Source organism: Gadus macrocephalus, chromosome 18, assembly GCF_031168955.1.
Source record: "Gadus macrocephalus chromosome 18, ASM3116895v1".
Lineage (NCBI taxonomy): Eukaryota > Metazoa > Chordata > Actinopteri > Gadiformes > Gadidae > Gadus > Gadus macrocephalus.
In genome coordinates this window covers 202,119-221,179 of record NC_082399.1, presented here as the reverse complement: position 1 = coordinate 221,179, position 19,061 = coordinate 202,119, and the positions used below count along the sequence as shown (strand labels likewise).

General features: G+C 52.6%; 1 protein-coding gene and 1 long non-coding RNA gene across 11 annotated transcripts in view; both read right to left on the bottom strand.

Annotated features, from left to right (window-relative positions):
• Nucleotides 1-4,206: 4,206 nt before the first annotated feature.
• LOC132446477 (uncharacterized) lies at nucleotides 4,207-5,195 on the bottom strand. 10 transcript variants are annotated; one of them, XR_009522860.1, is made up of 4 exons: nucleotides 5,151-5,195; nucleotides 4,936-5,099; nucleotides 4,733-4,812; nucleotides 4,207-4,649 (listed from the first exon to the last, which is right to left on the bottom strand). It is a non-coding gene; the product is annotated as an uncharacterized LOC132446477 (long non-coding RNA). The 10 variants fall into 10 exon arrangements; XR_009522868.1 differs by having other exon boundaries at nucleotides 4,936-4,964; nucleotides 5,151-5,194; XR_009522863.1 differs by having other exon boundaries at nucleotides 4,936-5,075; nucleotides 5,116-5,193.
• A 1,181-nt stretch (nucleotides 5,196-6,376) lies between these two features.
• LOC132446355 (vesicular glutamate transporter 1-like) overlaps nucleotides 6,377-19,061 on the bottom strand; it is a 28,427-nt gene continuing 15,742 nt past the window's right edge. Inside the window, exons 6-13 of the mRNA XM_060036611.1 lie at nucleotides 18,820-18,906; nucleotides 18,215-18,357; nucleotides 16,213-16,362; nucleotides 13,792-13,924; nucleotides 11,524-11,634; nucleotides 11,078-11,205; nucleotides 9,018-9,087; nucleotides 6,377-7,453 (exon numbers count right to left, since the gene is read on the bottom strand). Of these exons, the coding sequence (XP_059892594.1) occupies nucleotides 7,152-7,453; nucleotides 9,018-9,087; nucleotides 11,078-11,205; nucleotides 11,524-11,634; nucleotides 13,792-13,924; nucleotides 16,213-16,362; nucleotides 18,215-18,357; nucleotides 18,820-18,906 (1,124 nt within the window). The 3' untranslated portion in view covers nucleotides 6,377-7,151. The remainder of the gene's footprint in view (nucleotides 7,454-9,017; nucleotides 9,088-11,077; nucleotides 11,206-11,523; nucleotides 11,635-13,791; nucleotides 13,925-16,212; nucleotides 16,363-18,214; nucleotides 18,358-18,819; nucleotides 18,907-19,061) is intronic.

The following is a 19,061-nucleotide window of genomic DNA, read 5'->3' as shown; positions in this document are numbered from 1 at the left end:
CCTCTCTCCCCTCCTCTCTCTTCCTTCCTCTCTCCCCTCTCCCCTCCCCTCTCCCCTCCTCTCTCCCCTCCCCTCTCCCCGCTCCTCTCTCCCCTCTCCTCTCCCCTCTCCCTTCCTTCCTCTCTCCCCTCTCCCCGCTCCTCTCTCCCCGCTCCTCTCTCCTCTCTCTTCCTTCCTCTCTCCCCTCTCCCCACTCCTCTCTCTCCTCTCCCCTCTCCCCTCTCCCTTCCTCCTCTCCCTTCCTCCTCTCCCCTCTCTCTCCTCTCCTCTCCTCTCTCCCCTCTCTCCTCTTACCTCTCCTCTCTCCCTTCCTTCCTCTCTCCCCTCTCTCTCCTCTCCCCTCTCCCCTCTCCTCTCTCCTCTCCCTTCCTTCCTCTCTCCTCTCCTCTCCCGCTCCACCACCCTAACCCCCTCAGCCAGTGGACGCTACGTCACACAGCCCGCCGTCATATCTCAGCACTAAAGGTGAGGTCAAACTGTAAATCTATATAATAAGGTTAGCCCAATCTGTATAATAATCCAGCCACATTGGCATCAGGACCATCATTGGAGTAAGAACCAAGCCCCTGAATGTGCAGTGAGGCACGGGGGTAGGAATTATGGCCGCATCATGGAATCAAACCCTTAAAGCAATAGTGAAGAGAAGAGCGTCAGACGTCTTTCTATTCAAACTGCTGCCTGCTTTAACGATGAAGAACACGTTTACCTCCTAATGGCTGCTGCCGGGACACCGCGACCCAGCGCTGAATGCTGATTGCAGGACATGCAGTCCATCATGAGGCCCAAGACACACACACTCACACACAACTCACAGCGGTACACATAACCATACACACACACACACACACACACAACTCACACCGGTACACATACTCACACACAACCAAATACAACTCACACAAATACACACACAAACACAACCCCATACACTGGTACAAGCACACACGGCGACTCCACGCTCAGAAACAGTTGCGCTCAGGACTTCAAAGAGCAGTTTGACACGCATCCAGGCTACAGTAGCAGACCTCAGATCCATGCCTGTCGTAGCGCTCCAACAGACAGAGAGCTGTGTCTGTCTGCGGTGAAAGGACCTACCTCCTCTGCAGTCAGCCGGGGGGGGTCCTCATCCGCTCTGCAGCCAGCTCCTTCTGTACAAGTTGTAGGAGAAGAGATGTAGGAGGGAACTCATCCAGCAGAGCATAGCAGTAACTCCTCTGGTCTCTACACACACTCCCTTCGCTGAGAGCTGTCCATGGTGAACTGTCTGTCTGTCTCTCCTTTCACCAGGCTGTTGGACACACTGTGTCTCTCTCACTCACTCACACAGTCTCTCTCTCTCTCAACCTCTCTCTCTGTCATTCTCCTAGTACCTCCATTGGACACTGTCTCTCCAGTTCTGCCTTGCAGAACTGTACCTCTCTCTGTAACTGTCTCTCTCTCTCTCGCTCTCTCCACTGTGAAGCTCCACCCCTTCAGCGCTCTATATGTCTCCACCTTCTCTTCTCTATGTAACACACACACACACACACACAAATACAACTCACCCCGGTACACACACACACACACACACACAAATACAACTCACCCCGGTACACACACACACACACACACACAAATACAACTCACCCCGGTACACACACACACACACACACACACACACACAAATACGACTCACCCCGGTACACACACACACACACACACAAATACGACTCACCCCGGTACACACACACACACACACACACACACACTCACCCTTGCTCCTGTAGACTATTATTATCTCTCTACCCGGTTAACCTCCTCTCTCTCTCTCTCTCTCTCTACAAACACACACGCACAAGCGCACACAAACACACACAGGACTTCCCCCATGTGGGTGTAGATGAAGTCGCATTCTCATCATTTCCTGGTAAAATAACGTCTCCGCACACCTGAACACTGCCAGCTGAATACCAGGAGCCTCCTCTCAGGGGCCCAGAGGGCCCCCAGGGGGTGTGGCCCCAGGTGGGTGTGGTCAGGGACAGAGCTGGCCACAGGTGGGTGTGGCCCCAGGTGGGTGTGGCCCCAGGTGGGTGTGGTCCCAGATGGGTGTGGTCCCAGGTGGGTGTGGCCACAGGTGGGTGCGGTCCCAGGTGGGTGTGGTCCCAGGTGGGTGTGGTCCCAGGTGGGTGGGGTCAGGGACAGCGGGGGCGATTCTACTCACTGGGGACTCTTAAGTTAACCCTACTCTTGAAGTGGTCTGCGAAACGTTGTGATTATAGTTTAACAGAACTTCTGAAGTCAAAGGTTGGGAACCACTGATGCAGAGCACGTGAATATGCTGAGGCATGTGCGCTAGAGAGAGAGAGAGAGAGAGAGAGAGAGAGAGAGAGAGAGAGAGAGAGAGAGAGAGAGAGAGAGTCAATGAGTTGCAATTGCATAATAGAAAGATGGAGATAGAGGAGTTAACATTGATGTATTAATAAAATATTGAGATGTCAAGATTCATATTATATATACAATTTGGAGATGTTAAGATGATCAATTTTTTTGTATAATATTGAGAAGTTAAGATGTTATTTATGTTATTAGGATAAGTAGCATGTTAAAGACGGTACTTCAAATGTACAGAGCAAATTAAATTTTTTTTGTGATATTCACTGTTAAATATTAACCCCAGGGAGAATGTATAACAGAACTCTGTTCAAGATTTCTGCTTCTTTAGAAATATATACTTCATAATGCCAGATGGCCGACAGATCAATGCATTGTTGATCTCTAGTGGCCATTACAGGTAACTGGAGACAGGGACGGCTCATCTGCGACAATTTAGAGTAAGTGATCATTTAAAGAATCAAATATGCGAGTTATTTTAGGTATTATCAGTTGATCAGTTGATTAATTATTATATTTATCTGAATATTTCTAGAAATCTCCGTGAATTCTTTTGCAGTAGAACCTTGACGCTACTCCGCTCCAAACATAATACTTGAGAACATAAAATATCAGATCTGGGTTCTTGTGTTAATATGATTAACATAATAATAGGTGTTTGTTCCTGTTCGTTTTATCAATGATAACATGAATGATGATAGTATCATACTTTGTGATACTTGACGAAGTGGACGATTCTAAGAAGGCTCCAGCAGAGGGCAGCAGTCACCCTGTTTGTGCCGGATGAGACGAGTTACAGGTTCTACAACATCTGTTTAGTACCCTCTGTTTAGAAACATCAGAGTTTTTGTCCATCCGAATTGTAAAAATATCTCCATATTTTCTTCTCTAACGAATTGTTAAATGTTGTGATGGTTTATTTTGAGTAAAGTGTTAAGATGCCGAAAATGTATTAGGCCTATTAAATCCTGTTTTAAACTGCTCAGAGTCCCCCCTAGCATTACCCTAACCCTGGTCTAACACTTACCCTAACCCTGGTCTAACACTTACCCTAACCCTGGTCTAACACTTACCCTAACCCTGGTCTAACACTTACCCTAACCCTGGTCTAACACTTACCCTAACCCTGGTCTAACACTTACCCTAACCCTGGTCTAACACTTACCCTAACCCTGGTCTAACACTTACCCTAACCCTGGTCTAACACTTACCCTAACCCTGGTCTAACACTTACCCTAACCCTGGTCTAACACAAACCCTAACCCTGGACTAACACGAAACCCTAACCCTGGACTAACACTAACCATGACCCTGGTCTAACACTAACCATGACCCTAGTCTAACACTAACGAACCCTAACGAAGATATGATCAAAAAGTCCCATCCGGTTCCGGCTCCGTGGGTTCCCCTGTTCCGGTTTGTTGGGGTTCAATGTGTTCCGGTTCTGGTTGTTCTCCGGTTCCGTTTGTTCCAGTTCCATGTGTTCTCTGGTTCCATGTGTTCTCTTGATCCGCTTGTTCTCCGGTTCCAGTTCTGTGTGTTCTACTGTTCCGGTTCCACGTGTTTTCAGATTCTGTGTGTTCTACTGTTCCGGTTGCGTGTGTTCTACTGATCCGGTTCCGTGTGTTAGACTGTTCGGGTTCCGTGTGTTCTCCGGTTCCGTGTGTTCTACTGATCCGGTTCCGTGTGTTCTACTGTTCGGGTTCCATGTGTTCTTCGGTTCTGTGTGTCTCCGTTAGCAGCGATCGATGCGTTGCCTGGCAGCCCAGGCAGGCAGAGAAACCCGAGCCGTCCAATCAGGGCAGACGTTGAGTCTCCTGCTGACAACACACAACGTTTATCATCTCTACCTTTTATTAGACAAGATCAGTTTCCACAAACTTCTTTTATCAATATACATTGGTGACCAAAAATAAATAAATAAATAAAAATAAATGAAGAAGAAACAGTGAAACCAGTAAGAATCGTCTCTTATTATACACTGGGAACCACTGGGGCAGAACTGGGAATAACTGGGGCTGAACTGGGACCCAGCACGTGGCCCCGCGACCCTAACACATGGATAACAACCATTTAACACACAAACACACGCACACACACATTTACTGACGCCCGCATGTGGACATAGAAATGACCGTGAACCCACTATGTTGGTGGCTGGCAGGGTGAATTCTGCTTCATTTTTATTTGGACTTGGTTCCCTCTCTTTCTCGCTCCCTGCCTCCCTCTCTTTCTCCTCTCTGCCTCTCTGTACCTCCCTCTCTACCTCCTCCCTGCCTCTCTCTGTCTCCCTCTCTACCTCCTCCTGCCTCTCTGTCTCCCTCTCTACATCCCTCTCTGTCTCCCTCTTTCTCCTCTCTACCTCTCTCTCTGCCTCCCTCTCTTTCTCCTCTCTGCCTCTCTCTGTCTCCCTCTCTTTCTCCTCTCTACCTCCCTCTCTTTCTCCTCTCTACCTCTCTCTCTGTCTCCTCTCTACCTCTGTCTCTTTCTCCTCTCTGCCTCTCTCCGTCTCCCTCTCTTTCTCCTCTCTGCCTCTCTCTGTCTCCCTCTCTTTCTCCTCTCTACCTCTCTCTGTCTCCCTCTCTTTCTCCTCTCTACCTCTTTCTCTGTCTCCCTCTCTTTCTCCTCTCTGCCTCTCTCTGTCTCCCTCTCTTTCTCCTCTCTGCCTCTCACTGTCTCCCTCTCTTTCTCCTCTCTACCTCTCTCTCTGCCTCTCTCTCTGTCTCCCTCTCTGCCTCTCTCTACCTTTCTCTCTGTCTCCCTCTCTTTCTCCTCTCTACCTCTCTCTCTCTCTGTCTCCCTCTCTTTCTCCTCTCTGCCTCTCTCTCTGCCTCCCTCTCTGCCTCTCTCTACCTCTCTCTCTGTCTCCCTCTCTGCCTCTGTCTCATGTGATGTCTCTCTTTTGCTGTCCGAGAACGCAGCATCACTTCGTGTTAAATGCTGAGTCACTGCAACCCAATATCCAGATCGCCTTCTCATCCCTTTGGAGTCCGCAAACTTTGTTTCAAATTTCTAGAGAGAAGCCATCACTACGGTGAACACCTGCCAACGTTAAGTTAGCTTCTTATTTATTGTGAGGTTAAAACTTTACACTACTGGTGGCTTTCTACATAGAAGCCTTGTTTTTCACAGAAGATCCTATATATATATGACAGAAAAACAGATAAATACTATATATATATGTATATATACATATATATATGTATATATATATACATATATATATGTATATATATATACAAAATAAATGGCGCCCGCACCACGCCCGTCTCATCAGAGTCCTGCTGGTCTAAAGGATTCTCTGATCGACACGTGATAGCAGATCTGAGAGGGGAGCTGAGGCTCCTTCCTCTATCAGAGACAGGAGCCTCCTAGAGGAGCCTCCTAGAGGAGCCTCGTAGGAGCCTGGTAGAGTAGCCTCCTAGAGGAGCCTCGTAGAGGAGCCTCGGCTCCCGTCTCAGAGCGTGGACCCGATGAACTGACAGACAGCGGGGGGGGCCGGGGGGACCAGGGGGGGCCAGGGGGGGCCGGGGGGACCGGGGGGACCAGGGGGACCGGGGGGACCAGGGGGGCAGGGGGGACCAGGGGGGACCAGGGGGGGCAGGGGGGGCCGGGGGGACCAGGGGGGCCGGGGGGACCGGGGGGACCAGGGGGACCAGGGGGACCGGGGGGACCGGGGGGACCGGGGGGACCAGGGGGGCCGGGGGGACCAGGGGGACCGGGGGGGCCAGGGGGACCGGGGGGACCAGGGGGACCGGGGGGACCGGGGGGACCTGGGGGGGGCAGGGGGGGCCGGGGGGACCGGGGGGACCAGGGGGGCCGGGGGGACCAGGGGGACCGGGGGGACCTGGGGGGGGCCGGGGGGACCAGGGGGACCGGGGGGACCTGGGGGGGGCCGGGGGGACCAGGGGGGACCGGGGGGACCAGGGGGGGCCGGGGGGGCCGGGGGGACCAGGGGGGCAGGGGGGGCCGGGGGGACCAGGGGGGCCAGGGGGGACCAGGGGGGCCGGGGGGGGCAGGGGGGGCTAGCATGTGCAGCTACTCTTTGTTGCATGGACTTGCTCGGACATGAAACAATATATATGAATGAACTCTGTGGGTGTTAAGGACTTTCTTCTGTAAGCCTTTAAACACAACCAATACCACAACCCCAGTCATTCGTATTGGCACACGTTCAAATCCTCAAAGTCTGCAGATTATTAGGTTATAGTTTAAGTGATAAAAGTGGTCTTAGCTAACTGAGACCTAATTTCTGCCTACTGTTTAGTTACCTGAAAGATTTGAATATCACTAAAAACCCTTTGAATAAAAACAGAACATAAAATAAATGGATCATAACGTAACTACGCATCTTAAAAGTTAACCCAACCCCAAATGGAGAAGTTAATCTGGCGTTACCGGGAGGCTTTTGGGCTCAACAGGATCCGCCGTCGCACACAAAAACAAAGCACACACCGACATGAACACACACACACACACACACACGAACATACACTGCCACAGGAACACACACACAAACATGAACACCAACACACACTTATGAACACACGGCAACATGACCACACACGCGCCCTTCCACTAACCTGTCGTCATTAGTCTCTGACCACATTGATTATTTATTGATTTATTAATTGATAAGAGTTCACTTTAACATTGCAGTCGGACGCCTCCAACCAGCACCTCCTGCTCCAACCAGCACCGCCAGCACCATCATCCCCCGCCTCCTGTGCTGCTACTCCAACCGTCCACAGAGCTGCTTCTGCTCCTCCTCCTCCTCCTCCTCATCTGAGCTCCTCCGGTTCGTCGCCATACAGGAAGTTATTGGTTCCTGCCGGCTGGACGTACTCCTCAGTCTTGTCCCAGTCCGACACCCATCCCCCTCCGGCTCCTCCCCCTCCTGCCCCCCCCGCTGCCCCCCCGTTGGGGTCGGCCCCTCCCTGGCTGGTGGCTCCGTACCCCCCCGTGGAGCGGTACAGCTCCTCCGTCTCGTTGCCCAGCTCGTCTTCGTCCAGGATCCCGCACTTCTCGTCGCTGAGCGTCTCGGGCTCGGCCCACCACTGCTTCTCCCCCGACGCGAACAGGCCTGCGGAGCGGGGGCGGCAGGGGTCAGGGGTCAGGGGTCAGGGGGCAGGGGTCGGGGGGCAGGGGGGCAGGGGTCAGGGGTCAGGGGTCGGTGGTCAGGGGTCGGTGGTCAGGGGTCAGGGGTCGGGGGGCAGGGGGGCAGGGGTCAGGGGTCGGTGGTCAGGGGTCAGGGGTAGCGGTCGGGACAACACTTTAGAGTACTATGTGCTATGTGCTACATGCTATGAGCTACGTGCTATTTGCTACGTGCTATGAGCTATGTGCTGTATGCTACGTGCTATGTGCTATGGGCTACGTGCTATGTGCTATGGGCTACGTGCTATGGGCTATGTGCTATGGGCTACGTGCTATGTGCTATGGGCTACGTGCTATGGGCTATGTGCTATGGGCTACGTGCTATGTGCTATGGGCTACGTGCTATGGGCTATGTGCTATGGGCTAGGTGCTATGTGCTATGGGCTAGGTGCTATGGGCTATGTGCTATGGGCTAGGTGCTATGTGCTATGGGCTACGTGCTATGTGCTACGTGCTATGTGCTATGGGCTACGTGCTATGTGCTATGTGCTATGGGCTACGTGCTATGGGCTATGGGCTATGTGCTAGGTGCTATGTGCTATGGGCTACGTGCTATGTGCTATGTGCTATGGGCTACGTGCTATGTGCTATGGGCTACGTGCTATGTGCTATGTGCTATGGGCTACGTGCTATGGGTTATGTGCTATGGGCTATGGGCTATGTGCTAGGTGCTAGGGGCTATGTGCTAGGTGCTATGTGCTAGGTGCTACGTGCTAGGTGCTATGTGCTAGGTGCTATGTGCTAGGTGTTATGGGCTAGGTGCTATGTGCTAGGTGCTATGGGCTAGGTGCTATGGGCTATGTGCTACGTGCTAGGTGCTATGTGCTATGGGCTACGTGCTATGTGCTATGGGCTACGTGCTATGGGCTATGTGCTATGGGCTAGGTGCTATGTGCTATGGGCTAGGTGCTATGGGCTATGGGCTATGTGCTAGGTGCTATGGGCTAGGTGCTACGTGCTACGTGCTAGGTGCTAGGTGTTATGGGCTAGGTGCTATGGGCTAGGTGCTATGTGCTACGTGCTATGGGCTAGCTGCTAGGTGCTAGGTGTTATGGGCTAGGTGCTATGTGCTATGGGCTAGGTGCTATGGGCTATGGGCTATGTGCTACGTGCTAGGTGCTACGTGCTAGGTGCTATGGGCTAGGTGCTAGGTGTTATGGGCTAGGTGCTATGTGCTAGGTGCTATGGGCTAGGTGCTAGGTGCTATGGGCTATGGGCTATGGGCTATGTGCTACGTGCTAGGTGCTATGGGCTAGGTGCTAGGTGCTAGGTGCTATGGGATATGGGCTATCTGCGTCTAAACGACTACGAAGAGGAGGAAGTTGCTTGCTGGTCTTTCCTCTGCATTTACGCTGTGATATATTGCAGCACGTCCTACTATTACTAATTACTATTACTATAACTATTACTATAACTATTACTATGACTCCTGAACACTGATGGTGAACTGGTTCAGGAGATGTGTTCCCAGTGGGCGGCGGCACACTCACCGTAGAAGATGACCCCGCCGTAGTGGACCATGGAGGCGATGAGGAACACCCCCTGCCACTCCTGCCGGGTCTGGGGGTGCGACCGGAGGGTCCGCAGGGGCCAAGGCAAGAGGGGGGGGGGCTCCGTTAGAAAGACTGAGGAGAAGCTAGGCTGGTTCAAGACTCATCACTAGTGTTATCTATTATCTGGAACACATTAACGCCTCATTTATGAAGCCATCCATACAGAGATACTGTCCCCTACACAACGTAACCCTAGCCCATACAGAGATACTGTCCCCTACACAACGTAACCCTAGCCCATACAGAGATACTGTCCCCTACACAACGTAACCCTAGCCCATCCATACAGAGATACTGTCCCCTACACAACGTAACCCTAGCCCATACAGAGATACTGTCCCCTACACAACGTAACCCTAGCCCATCCATACAGAGATACTGTCCCCTACACAACGTAACCCTAACCCATACAGAGATACTGTCCCCTACACAACGTAACCCTAACCCATACAGAGATACTGTCCCCTACACAACGTAACCCTAGCCCATACAGAGATACTGTCCCCTACACAACGTAACCCTAGCCCATACAGAGATACTGTCCCCTACACAACGTAACCCTAGCCCATCCATACAGAGATACTGTCCCCTACACAACGTAACCCTAGCCCATCCATACAGAGATACTGTCCCCTACACAACGTAACCCTAGCCCATCCATACAGAGATACTGTATGGATACAGTATCTCTGTATCTCTGGCTAGGGGGCTAGGGGGTAGGGGGGGTAGGGGCTAGGGGGCTAGGGGCTAGGGGGCTAGGGGGTAGGGGGGCTAGGGGCTAGGGGGCTAGGGGGTAGGGGGGGTAGGGGCTAGGGGGTAGGGGCTAGGGGGTAGGGGGGGTAGGGGGGCGAGGGGCTAGGGGGTAGGAGGTAGGGGGTAGGGGGGGTAGGGGGCTAGGGGGCTAGGGGGTAGGGGGGGTAGGGGGTAGGGGGCTAGGGGGCTAGGGGGCTAGGGGGTAGGGGGGGTAGGGGGCTAGGGGGCTAGGGGGCTAGGGGGGGTAGGGGGCTAGGGGGCTAGGGGGCTAGGGGGCTAGGGGGCTAGGGGGTAGGGGGCTAGGGGGTAGGGGGCTACGGGGTAGGGGGGGTAGGGGGCTAGGGGGCTAGGGGCTAGGAGGTAGGGGGCTATGGGGTAGGGGGGGTAGGGGGTAGGGGGCTAGGGGGCTAGGGGCTAGGGGGTAGGGGGGGTAGGGGGCTAGGGGGCTAGGGGCTAGGAGGTAGGGGGCTACGGGGTAGGGGGGGTAGGGGGTAGGGGGCTAGGGGGCTAGGGGCTAGGGGGTAGGGGGGGTAGGGGGCTAGGGGGTAGGGGGCTACGGGGTAGGGGGGGTAGGGGGCTAGGGGGCTAGGGGCTAGGAGGTAGGGGGCTACGGGGTAGGGGGGTAGGGGATAGGGGGTAGGGGGGGTAGGGGGCTAGGGGGCTAGGGGCTAGGAGGTAGGGGGCTACGGGGTAGGGGGGTAGGGGGTAGGGGGCTAGGGGGCTAGGGGCTAGGGGGCTAGGGGCTAGGAGGTAGGGGGCTACGGGGTAGGGGGGTAGGGGGTAGGGGGCTAGGGGGCTAGGGGCTAGGGGGTAGGGGGGCTAGGGGGCTAGGGGCTAGGAGGTAGGGGGCTACGGGGTAGGGGGGCTAGGGGCTAGGGGGCTAGGGGGCTAGGGGGTAGGGGGGGTAGGGGGCTAGGGGGTAGGGGGCTACGGGGTAGGGGGGGTAGGGGGCTAGGGGGCTAGGGGCTAGGAGGTAGGGGGGCTAGGGGCTAGGGGGCTAGGGGGCTAGGGGCTAGGGGGTAGGGGGTAGGGGGCTAGGGGGCTAGGGGGCTAGGGGGGGTAGGGGGTAGGGGGCTAGGGGGCTAGGGGGTAGGGGGCTAGGGGGTAGGGGGCTACGGGGTAGGGGGGGTAGGGGGCTAGGGGGCTAGGGGCTAGGAGGTAGGGGGCTACGGGGTAGGGGGGTAGGGGGTAGGGGGCTAGGGGGCTAGGGGCTAGGGGGTAGGGGGTAGGGGGCCAACCCTCACCTTATGCTTGGTCATGGCGCCTACGATCAGGGGGCACACCATGCCCGACAGCGTGCCCACGCCGTTGGAGATGCCCATCAGGATGCTGGCGTAGCGCGGGGCGATGTCCAGGTGGTTCACGTTGAACCCTGCCGGGCAGGAGGGGGTTAGGGTCAGACGGTCTGGGGTTCTCTGGTCCTCTAGCTCCTGCCTCCCTGAGGGAGACGGGAGCCCTCAGAGGATCAGGCTGTCAGCGACCTTCTCCTCAAAGGAAAGCTAACTCTGAATGTAGAATTGATGTATTTTTAGTTATTATCTGTCTGTAGTCTTTGTGGTTTATTTTCGTCCATATAATTGTATAATAATATAATCACTTAATATATACCGTTTTACTTATTTTGTAAGTTGATCAGAAGGGGGGGGGGGGGGGGGGGGGGGGGGGGGCGGCCACGCCCACAGCCTCTCACCTGAGATGGCGAAGCCGGAGAAGCCCACGGCCAGCACCAGGAAGCTGATGGCCACCACCTTGGTGTGGGAGAAGCCCACCACCAGCAGAAAGGTGGCCTCCATGCCGAAGCCTGGGGGGAGGACGGTAGGTCGTAGGTCAGGGGTCAACCTCCTCCAGAGCGCCGGCCCTTCACTACCGTCCGTTCAGTCGAACCCAGACCACGTCTCAGACCCAGAGCCCTCCCGCTGTGGGTCCAACCCCGCTGGGTACCCAGAGCCCTCCCGCTGTGGGTCCAACCCCGCTGGGTACCCAGAGCCCTCCCGCTGTGGGTCCAACCCCGCTGGGAACCCAGAGCCCTCCCGCTGTGGGTCCAACCCCGCTGGGTACCCAGAGCCCTCCCGCTGTGGGTCCAACCCCGCTGGGAACCCAGAGCCCTCCCGCTGTGGGTCCAACCCCGCTGGGTACCCAGAGCCCTCCCGCTGTGGGTCCAACCCCGCTGGGAACCCAGAGCCCTCCCGCTGTGGGTCCAACCCCGCTGGGTACCCAGAGCCCTCCCGCTGTGGGTCCAACCCTGCTGGGAACCCAGAGCCCTCCCGCTGTGGGTCCAACCCCGCTGGGAACCCAGAGCCCTCCCGCTGTGGGTCCAACCCCGCTGGGTACCCAGAGCCCTCCCGCTGTGGGTCCAACCCTGCTGGGAACCCAGAGATAGAACCCAGAGGTAGAACCCAGAGGTAGAACCCAGAGGGAGAACCCAGAGGGAGAACCCAGAGGTAGAACCCAGAGGTAGAACCCAGAGATAGAACCCAGAGATAGAACCCAGAGGTAGAACCCAGAGGTAGAACCCAGAGTGAGAACCCAGAGGTAGAACCCAGAGGTAGAACCCAGAGATAGAACCCAGAGATAGAACCCAGAGGTAGAACCCAGAGGTAGAACCCAGAGGTAGAACCCAGAGGGAGAACCCAGAGGTAGAACCCAGAGTTGAGGCAGTTGTGGGGACTTCAACACTATGCACCCATAATGAAGCTCGGTCTATTCTTATCGCTGAGCCCCGGGCTACTGTTGGCTGCGTTCGATACGATGCTCTGCAAGCCTCTCGGGTTACCTCAGCCCCATCGATCTGTGGAGCAGGAACAGTCCGGGGAACGCGAGAGGCTGAGAGAACTGGCTGACTGAAGCTCACAGTGATCTCTGCTAATGATCAGATGTTAAGCTCTGGGCTCCTCGTGACACCTCTCCAGAGAGTCGGGTTGTGTTCACGGTGAGAGGAACAGTAAGGAGACGTGAGTCGGGATGTGTTCACGGTGAGAGGAACAGTTAGGAGACGTGAGTCGGGATGTGTTCACGGTGAGAGGAACAGTTAGGAGACGTGAGTCGGGATGTGTTCACGGTGAGAGGAACCATAAGGAGACGTGAGTCGGGATGTGTTCACTGTGAGAGGAACAGTAAGGAGACGTGAGTCGGGATGTGTTCACGGTGAGAGGAACAGTAAGGAGACGTGAGTCGGGATGTGTTCACGGTGAGAGGAACCATAAGGAGACGTGAGTCGGGATGTGTTCACTGTGAGAGGAACAGTAAGGAGACGTGAGTCGGGATGTGTTCACGGTGAGAGGAACCATAAGGAGACGTGAGTCGGGATGTGTTCACGGTGAGAGGAACCATAAGGAGACGTGAGTCGGGATGTGTTCACGGTGAGAGGAACAGTAAGGAGACGTGAGTCGGGATGTGTTCACGGTGAGAGGAACCATAAGGAGACGTGAGTCGGGATGTGTTCACGGTGAGAGGAACAGTAAGGAGACGTGAGTCGGGATGTGTTCACGGTGAGAGGAACAGTAAGGAGACGTGAGTCGGGATGTGTTCACGGTGAGAGGAACAGTTAGGAGACGTGAGTCGGGATGTGTTCACGGTGAGAGGAACAGTTAGGAGACGTGAGTCGGGATGTGTTCACGGTGAAAGGAACAGTAAGGAGACGTGAGTCGGGATGTGTTCACGGTGAGAGGAACCGTTAGGAGACGTGAGTCGGGATGTGTTCACGGTGAGAGGAACAGTAAGGAGACGTCAGTCGGGATGTGACAGAGCGCCGCTGAGCCACACGGCCCAAAATAACACATCCTTTACACCAAAACCTTCTGAGGTGACTACCTTCCATGTCCTCTGTACACGTAGAGACATAATGAGATAGATAATAGACCAAGTGAGAACATGAATAGAGTTGAATATCTTCCACATGTAGAGACGTAATGAGATAGATAATAGACCAGGTGAGAACATAAATACTGCTGCGTCTCACCTCCACAGTTCATCAGCTTCCTGACGTTGGTGGTGCTCATGATCTGATTGGTGCGCAGGTAGTCAGCCAGCTGCCCTCCGATTGGTACGATGATGGTCATGACGAGGTGGGGGAGGGCTGACACGATGCCCACCTAGACACGCAGCGCAGGTTAAAGTCCATTTAGAAACGTATTCATCGAGGGAGAAGGGCAACGAGGAGAGGAGGTTCAGAGAACAAAAGGAACCAACGTCTCATGTCTCTGCAGACAGACTCAGATAAATGCAACTTGTGTGGGGACCGGATCTCCAGGGACCACTGCTGGTTTAAATAAGAATGAAATAAGAAGATGAAGACACGTGTTCACATGTGTTCATGTGTGTTCATACGTGTTAATACCTGTTCCTACCTGTCCAGATGTGTTCATATGCGTTAATATATGTTAATGTCTATTAATACGTGCTAATACGTGTTCATATCTGTTCACATGTGTTCATATCTATTAATATCTGTTGTATTTGGAATGTAAAACGGACTTCGCAGAGGCAGCCATCCTCCGCTGCGCGTCGGACAGTTCTAAGGCCTCCGCATCGTCCATTAATTCCTGATAATGGACACCTCGTCGGTGAAGACCATTCATTTATATTTTTAATTCGTTTTACAATCCAAATAAAAAGTTTTTCACAAGCCATGACTTTGTTTCCCTGGTAACGCCTGAGGGTTTGACTAATTCCTGGAACAATCATTACCCTCCCGTCAGGTTCTTATGCAACGGAAACGTTGTTTACTCCTCCAGTAAATAGGATGGACCTTAGCTATGACTTGGCAACGGAAGGTATTCTAGTCTGCTCAGCTATGAGCCAGAGAGCTAACGTTATGCATTGTACATATTTATAGATTCGTCCCAGCCTTTATACAGATATTCTACTGTCTATTGCATATATACGCTTTGTCGTTTTGAAGACTGAATCACTGCGCCATTCGTTTCAATGGGAATCGCGACGGTCTATACTTTCAACATAAAGTGTACGCATTTATAATTTGAATTTCGTCCCAGCCTTTATACCACAGATACTATAGGGTCTATAGCATATAACCGCGTTTTTCTGATTACAGTTTAATGCATTTTTCACAATTTACCAGGTCTCGTTTTGAAGGTTGATGAGACAATTTGACTGGAACTACTTAGCAGGTGTCTGTATATCAGGGGTTAATGCACATCCTGCAGCCAATCAGAATCAAGTATTCCCCCAGACCGTGGTATAATACGTGTTAATATGTGTTAATACGTGTTCATATCTGTTCATATGTCCATATGTCCTAATATCTGTTCATATGTGTTCATATGTGTACATATCTGTTAATATCTGTTCATATGTGTTCATATATATGCAATATGGAATACTTATTCACCAAAGGTTATGGAATTATATTTTCATGCTTATTTCAAACTTGAACCCATGTTCTCAAGGCCGTGCTGGCACCACCTCCTGGTTGGGGGTAAAAGGAATGACGATGGACCGGCGAGAGTAGAACCCCGGTCGCTGGGTTGATACTAATCCACTTTGCCGCCTCCACTACCTCTCTACAGTTGAAAACATATGCTATACATTTCGTACATAGGGTGTATTTAAAGTGAATTCCCTAAATTATAAAATAAAGCAGGTTTGACCTTGCTTTAGCATTTTGAAATCATCATCATTCTATTGGGATTAATGGCGAACAATTCTGCAATTGGCTTAGTTATTTTATAGACAATATGCAGAATCTTTTTACTTACGAATCACATGATCGGCCAATTTTGCCAGCACGCCTCCCTAGCCTCATTATGTGCAACTGTGTTGCCCCTAGCTGTTATCTGATTCTTGAACTCCTCATAGGAGTTCATTATGACTATCTGTTCCCCATGAGTGAAATATACTGCCCGTAATCTATCCATTTTGTAAAGGTGAGTAAAGTGACGCGATAAACGCCTGTTTCACGGGAACGTGCATTGAAAATTAAGCGGAAAACCGGGATTGACAAATTGACTCGTAAGTGAGCTTCATGGTACCATTTAACTCTGATCGCGAGTTGCGTATTTGTCAATCCAGGTTTTCCCAAGAAAGCCTGGGTATGTTCAGCACGCTTCGTAGTTTACCCCACTGGCTGCTCTCCTGGGTTTGATCTTTTATTTGGTCTTGTTGTTTACTAGGGTTATGGGTTATTTAGGGTTAGTAAGGGTAAGTGAGGGTCAGTCTTGGTTAGTTAGGGTTAGTAAGGGGAAGTCTGGGTGAGTTAGGGTCGGGTTAGGTAAGGTGAGAGAGGGTTAGTTAAGGTTAGTTATGGTAAGTAAGGGTAAGTCTGGGTTAGTTAGGGTTAGTTATGGTAAGTCTGGGTAAATTAGGTTTGGGTTAGTTAGGGTTGGTTAGGGTTAGTAAACATCAGGTTAACCCGGCTCACCTTGCTGATCTCGAAGCCAAACACCTCCTCAAAGTAGGCGGGCTGGCTGATGAGGAGCAGGTAGAAGGTCCAGCTGCGGCAGAAGTTGGCCACGATGATGGCGTAGACGGGCATGGAGGTGAAGAACGCCCGCCACGGGGTGTTGAACTTCTGCAATGACAACAGGTAGTCAGTGTCACACGCCTCTAGAGTGAAACCTGCTCCTAGGACATTTGGACTTAGGGTTAGGGATAGTTAATCGATTCTTTAACAATAGTTAAAGAATCAATAGTGACGAAAACAAGCTCCATGACGGGTAATGAACCACAGAATGGAAACCTTATCAGATTCCATCTTCTAGTGTGAGATAGGACCGGTCCAAACCAGAACACGCCTGCTTCTACACAGGTGCAAGAATATTAATCTGAATTCTCGACTCCTAAAATAGACTTTGAGTCCAAAATAGTGCGACTACATCTGCAGCATGTGCTTTGCTCCGCAAGAACAACATGATCTATTTATAGCAACATTCTTACTCCGGATGTTTTAAAATCAGGGTGCCGGAGATCACTGTGATGGTGACTATGGGATAGTTGATAGGGACCCACTATAGACCCCCACGTACCTGGACCCACTGTAGACCCCCACCTACCTGGACCCACTATAGACCCCCACGTACCTGGACCCACTATAGACCCCCACGTACCTGGACCCACTGTAGACCCCCACCTACCTGGACCCACTATAGACCCCCACGTACCTGGACCCACTATAGACCCCCCACCCTCTAGAACAGGCCTATTCAACTAGCGGCCCGTGGGCCAAATGCGGCCCCTCTTAATCTTTTTCTGGCCCGCAAAAAATAAATAAAATAAAGGAGAAACGTAGTTGCATGCAAATCAGGTTTCTGTGTGTAGCCGGTGATACTAGCCAGTATCAGCATCCCACAATCAGAAACTGGCATCACTTATTCTGACAATGTTTGGCTCAACCGATACGTATGAGTCTAGCTTTTCTCATATGAATGCCATCAGAACAAGGGCACGTTGCTCGATGACCTATAAGATGCTGCATGAGTGTCTCAGGATGAGCCAAACTAGGCAAACAAGGCAGTGCAATCTTTCTCACTGACTCACTGGCTCAAAATGTCTCATATGTACAGTAGTTCTGTTTTGTGATGATTCAAACAACATTGTTGAATTCTAAATACGTGTCCAAAATATGTGAGAACAAAATCTTTTATAATGATCCGATTAAAAGTGAAGAAGGAAGGAATGCGTCTGACAAGTTTATTCCATGTAGTAGTACTATATATATTAAGTTAACACTACTTTAAGTAAGATTTATTTGTAGCGATTCATTGACGTAGTTTTACTCTGTGTGGCCCATGAACCCCCAGTGGGGTTTCCTTTTCGGCCCACTTGTTTAGGAGGTTGAATAGCCCTGCTCTAGAAGGACCCACTATAGACCCCCACGTACCTGGACCCACTATAGACCCCCCACCTACAAGGACTCACTGTAGACCCCCACCCCCACCAGGTCTCTCTATAGACCCCCACCTACCAGGACTCTTTATAGACCCCCACCCCCACCAGGACTCTCTATAGACCCCCACCAGGTCTCTCTATAGACCCCCCCACCCCCACCAGGTCTCTCTATAGACCCCCCACCCCCACCAGGTCTCTCTATAGACCCCCCACCCCCACCAGGTCTCTCTATAGACCCCCCACCAGGTCTCTCTATAGACCCCCCACCAGGTCTCTCTATAGACCCCCCACCCCCACCAGGTCTCTCTATAGACCCCCCCCACCCCCACCAGGTCTCTCTGTAGACCCCCCACCCCCACCAGGTCTCTCTATAGACCCCCCACCAGGTCTCTCTATAGACCCCCCACCCCCACCAGGTCTCTCTATAGACCCCCCACCCCCACCAGGTCTCTCTATAGACCCCCCACCAGGTCTCTCTGTAGACCCCCACCCTCCCTAGTGACTGACGGAGCTCCAGGAGAGACTCTGGGACCCACCGTGACGGGGGTGGTGTTCATGGTGGAGGTCCCGATGCTCTCCTCGATGTAGTTCTTCTCCTCCTCGGTGATGGTGGGGTGCGCTGCCGGGCTCTCATAGGACACCAGCACCCAGAAACAGTACCAGAGCACCCCGAAAGAACCTGCATGGGGAACACAGTCAGACAGGAAACAGTATGGAGGAGCACACAGTCAGACAGGAAACAGTATGGAGGAACACACAGTCAGACAGGAAACAGTATGGAGGAACACAGTCAGACAGGAAACAGTATGGAGGAACACACAGTCAGACAGGAAACAGTATGGAGGAACACACAGTCAGATAGGAAACAGTATGGAGGAACACACAGTCAGACAGGAAACAGTATGGAGGAACACACAGTCAGACAGGAAACAGTATGGAGGAACACACAGTCAGATAGGAAACAGTATGGAGGAACACACAGTCAGACAGGAAACAGTATGGAGGAACACACAGTCAGACAGGAAACAGTATGGAGGAACACACAGTGAGACAGGAAACAGTACCAGAGCACCCCAAAACTACCTGCCAGGAATGGAAAGATCCAAAGAGCCCAGATTGACCCCGTGTGACGCGAGCTCACCGTAGACGTAGAACACCGACGACCAGCCGGAGTACTGCACCAGAATACCGGCCAGGGGCATGGCGATGACCGCGCCCGCGTAGGACCCTACGGACACACACACACACACACACACACACACACACACACACACACACACACACACACACACACACACACACACACACACACACACACACACACACACACACACACACACACACACACACAACGAGACATGTGGAAGAAGGGGTTACACAAGC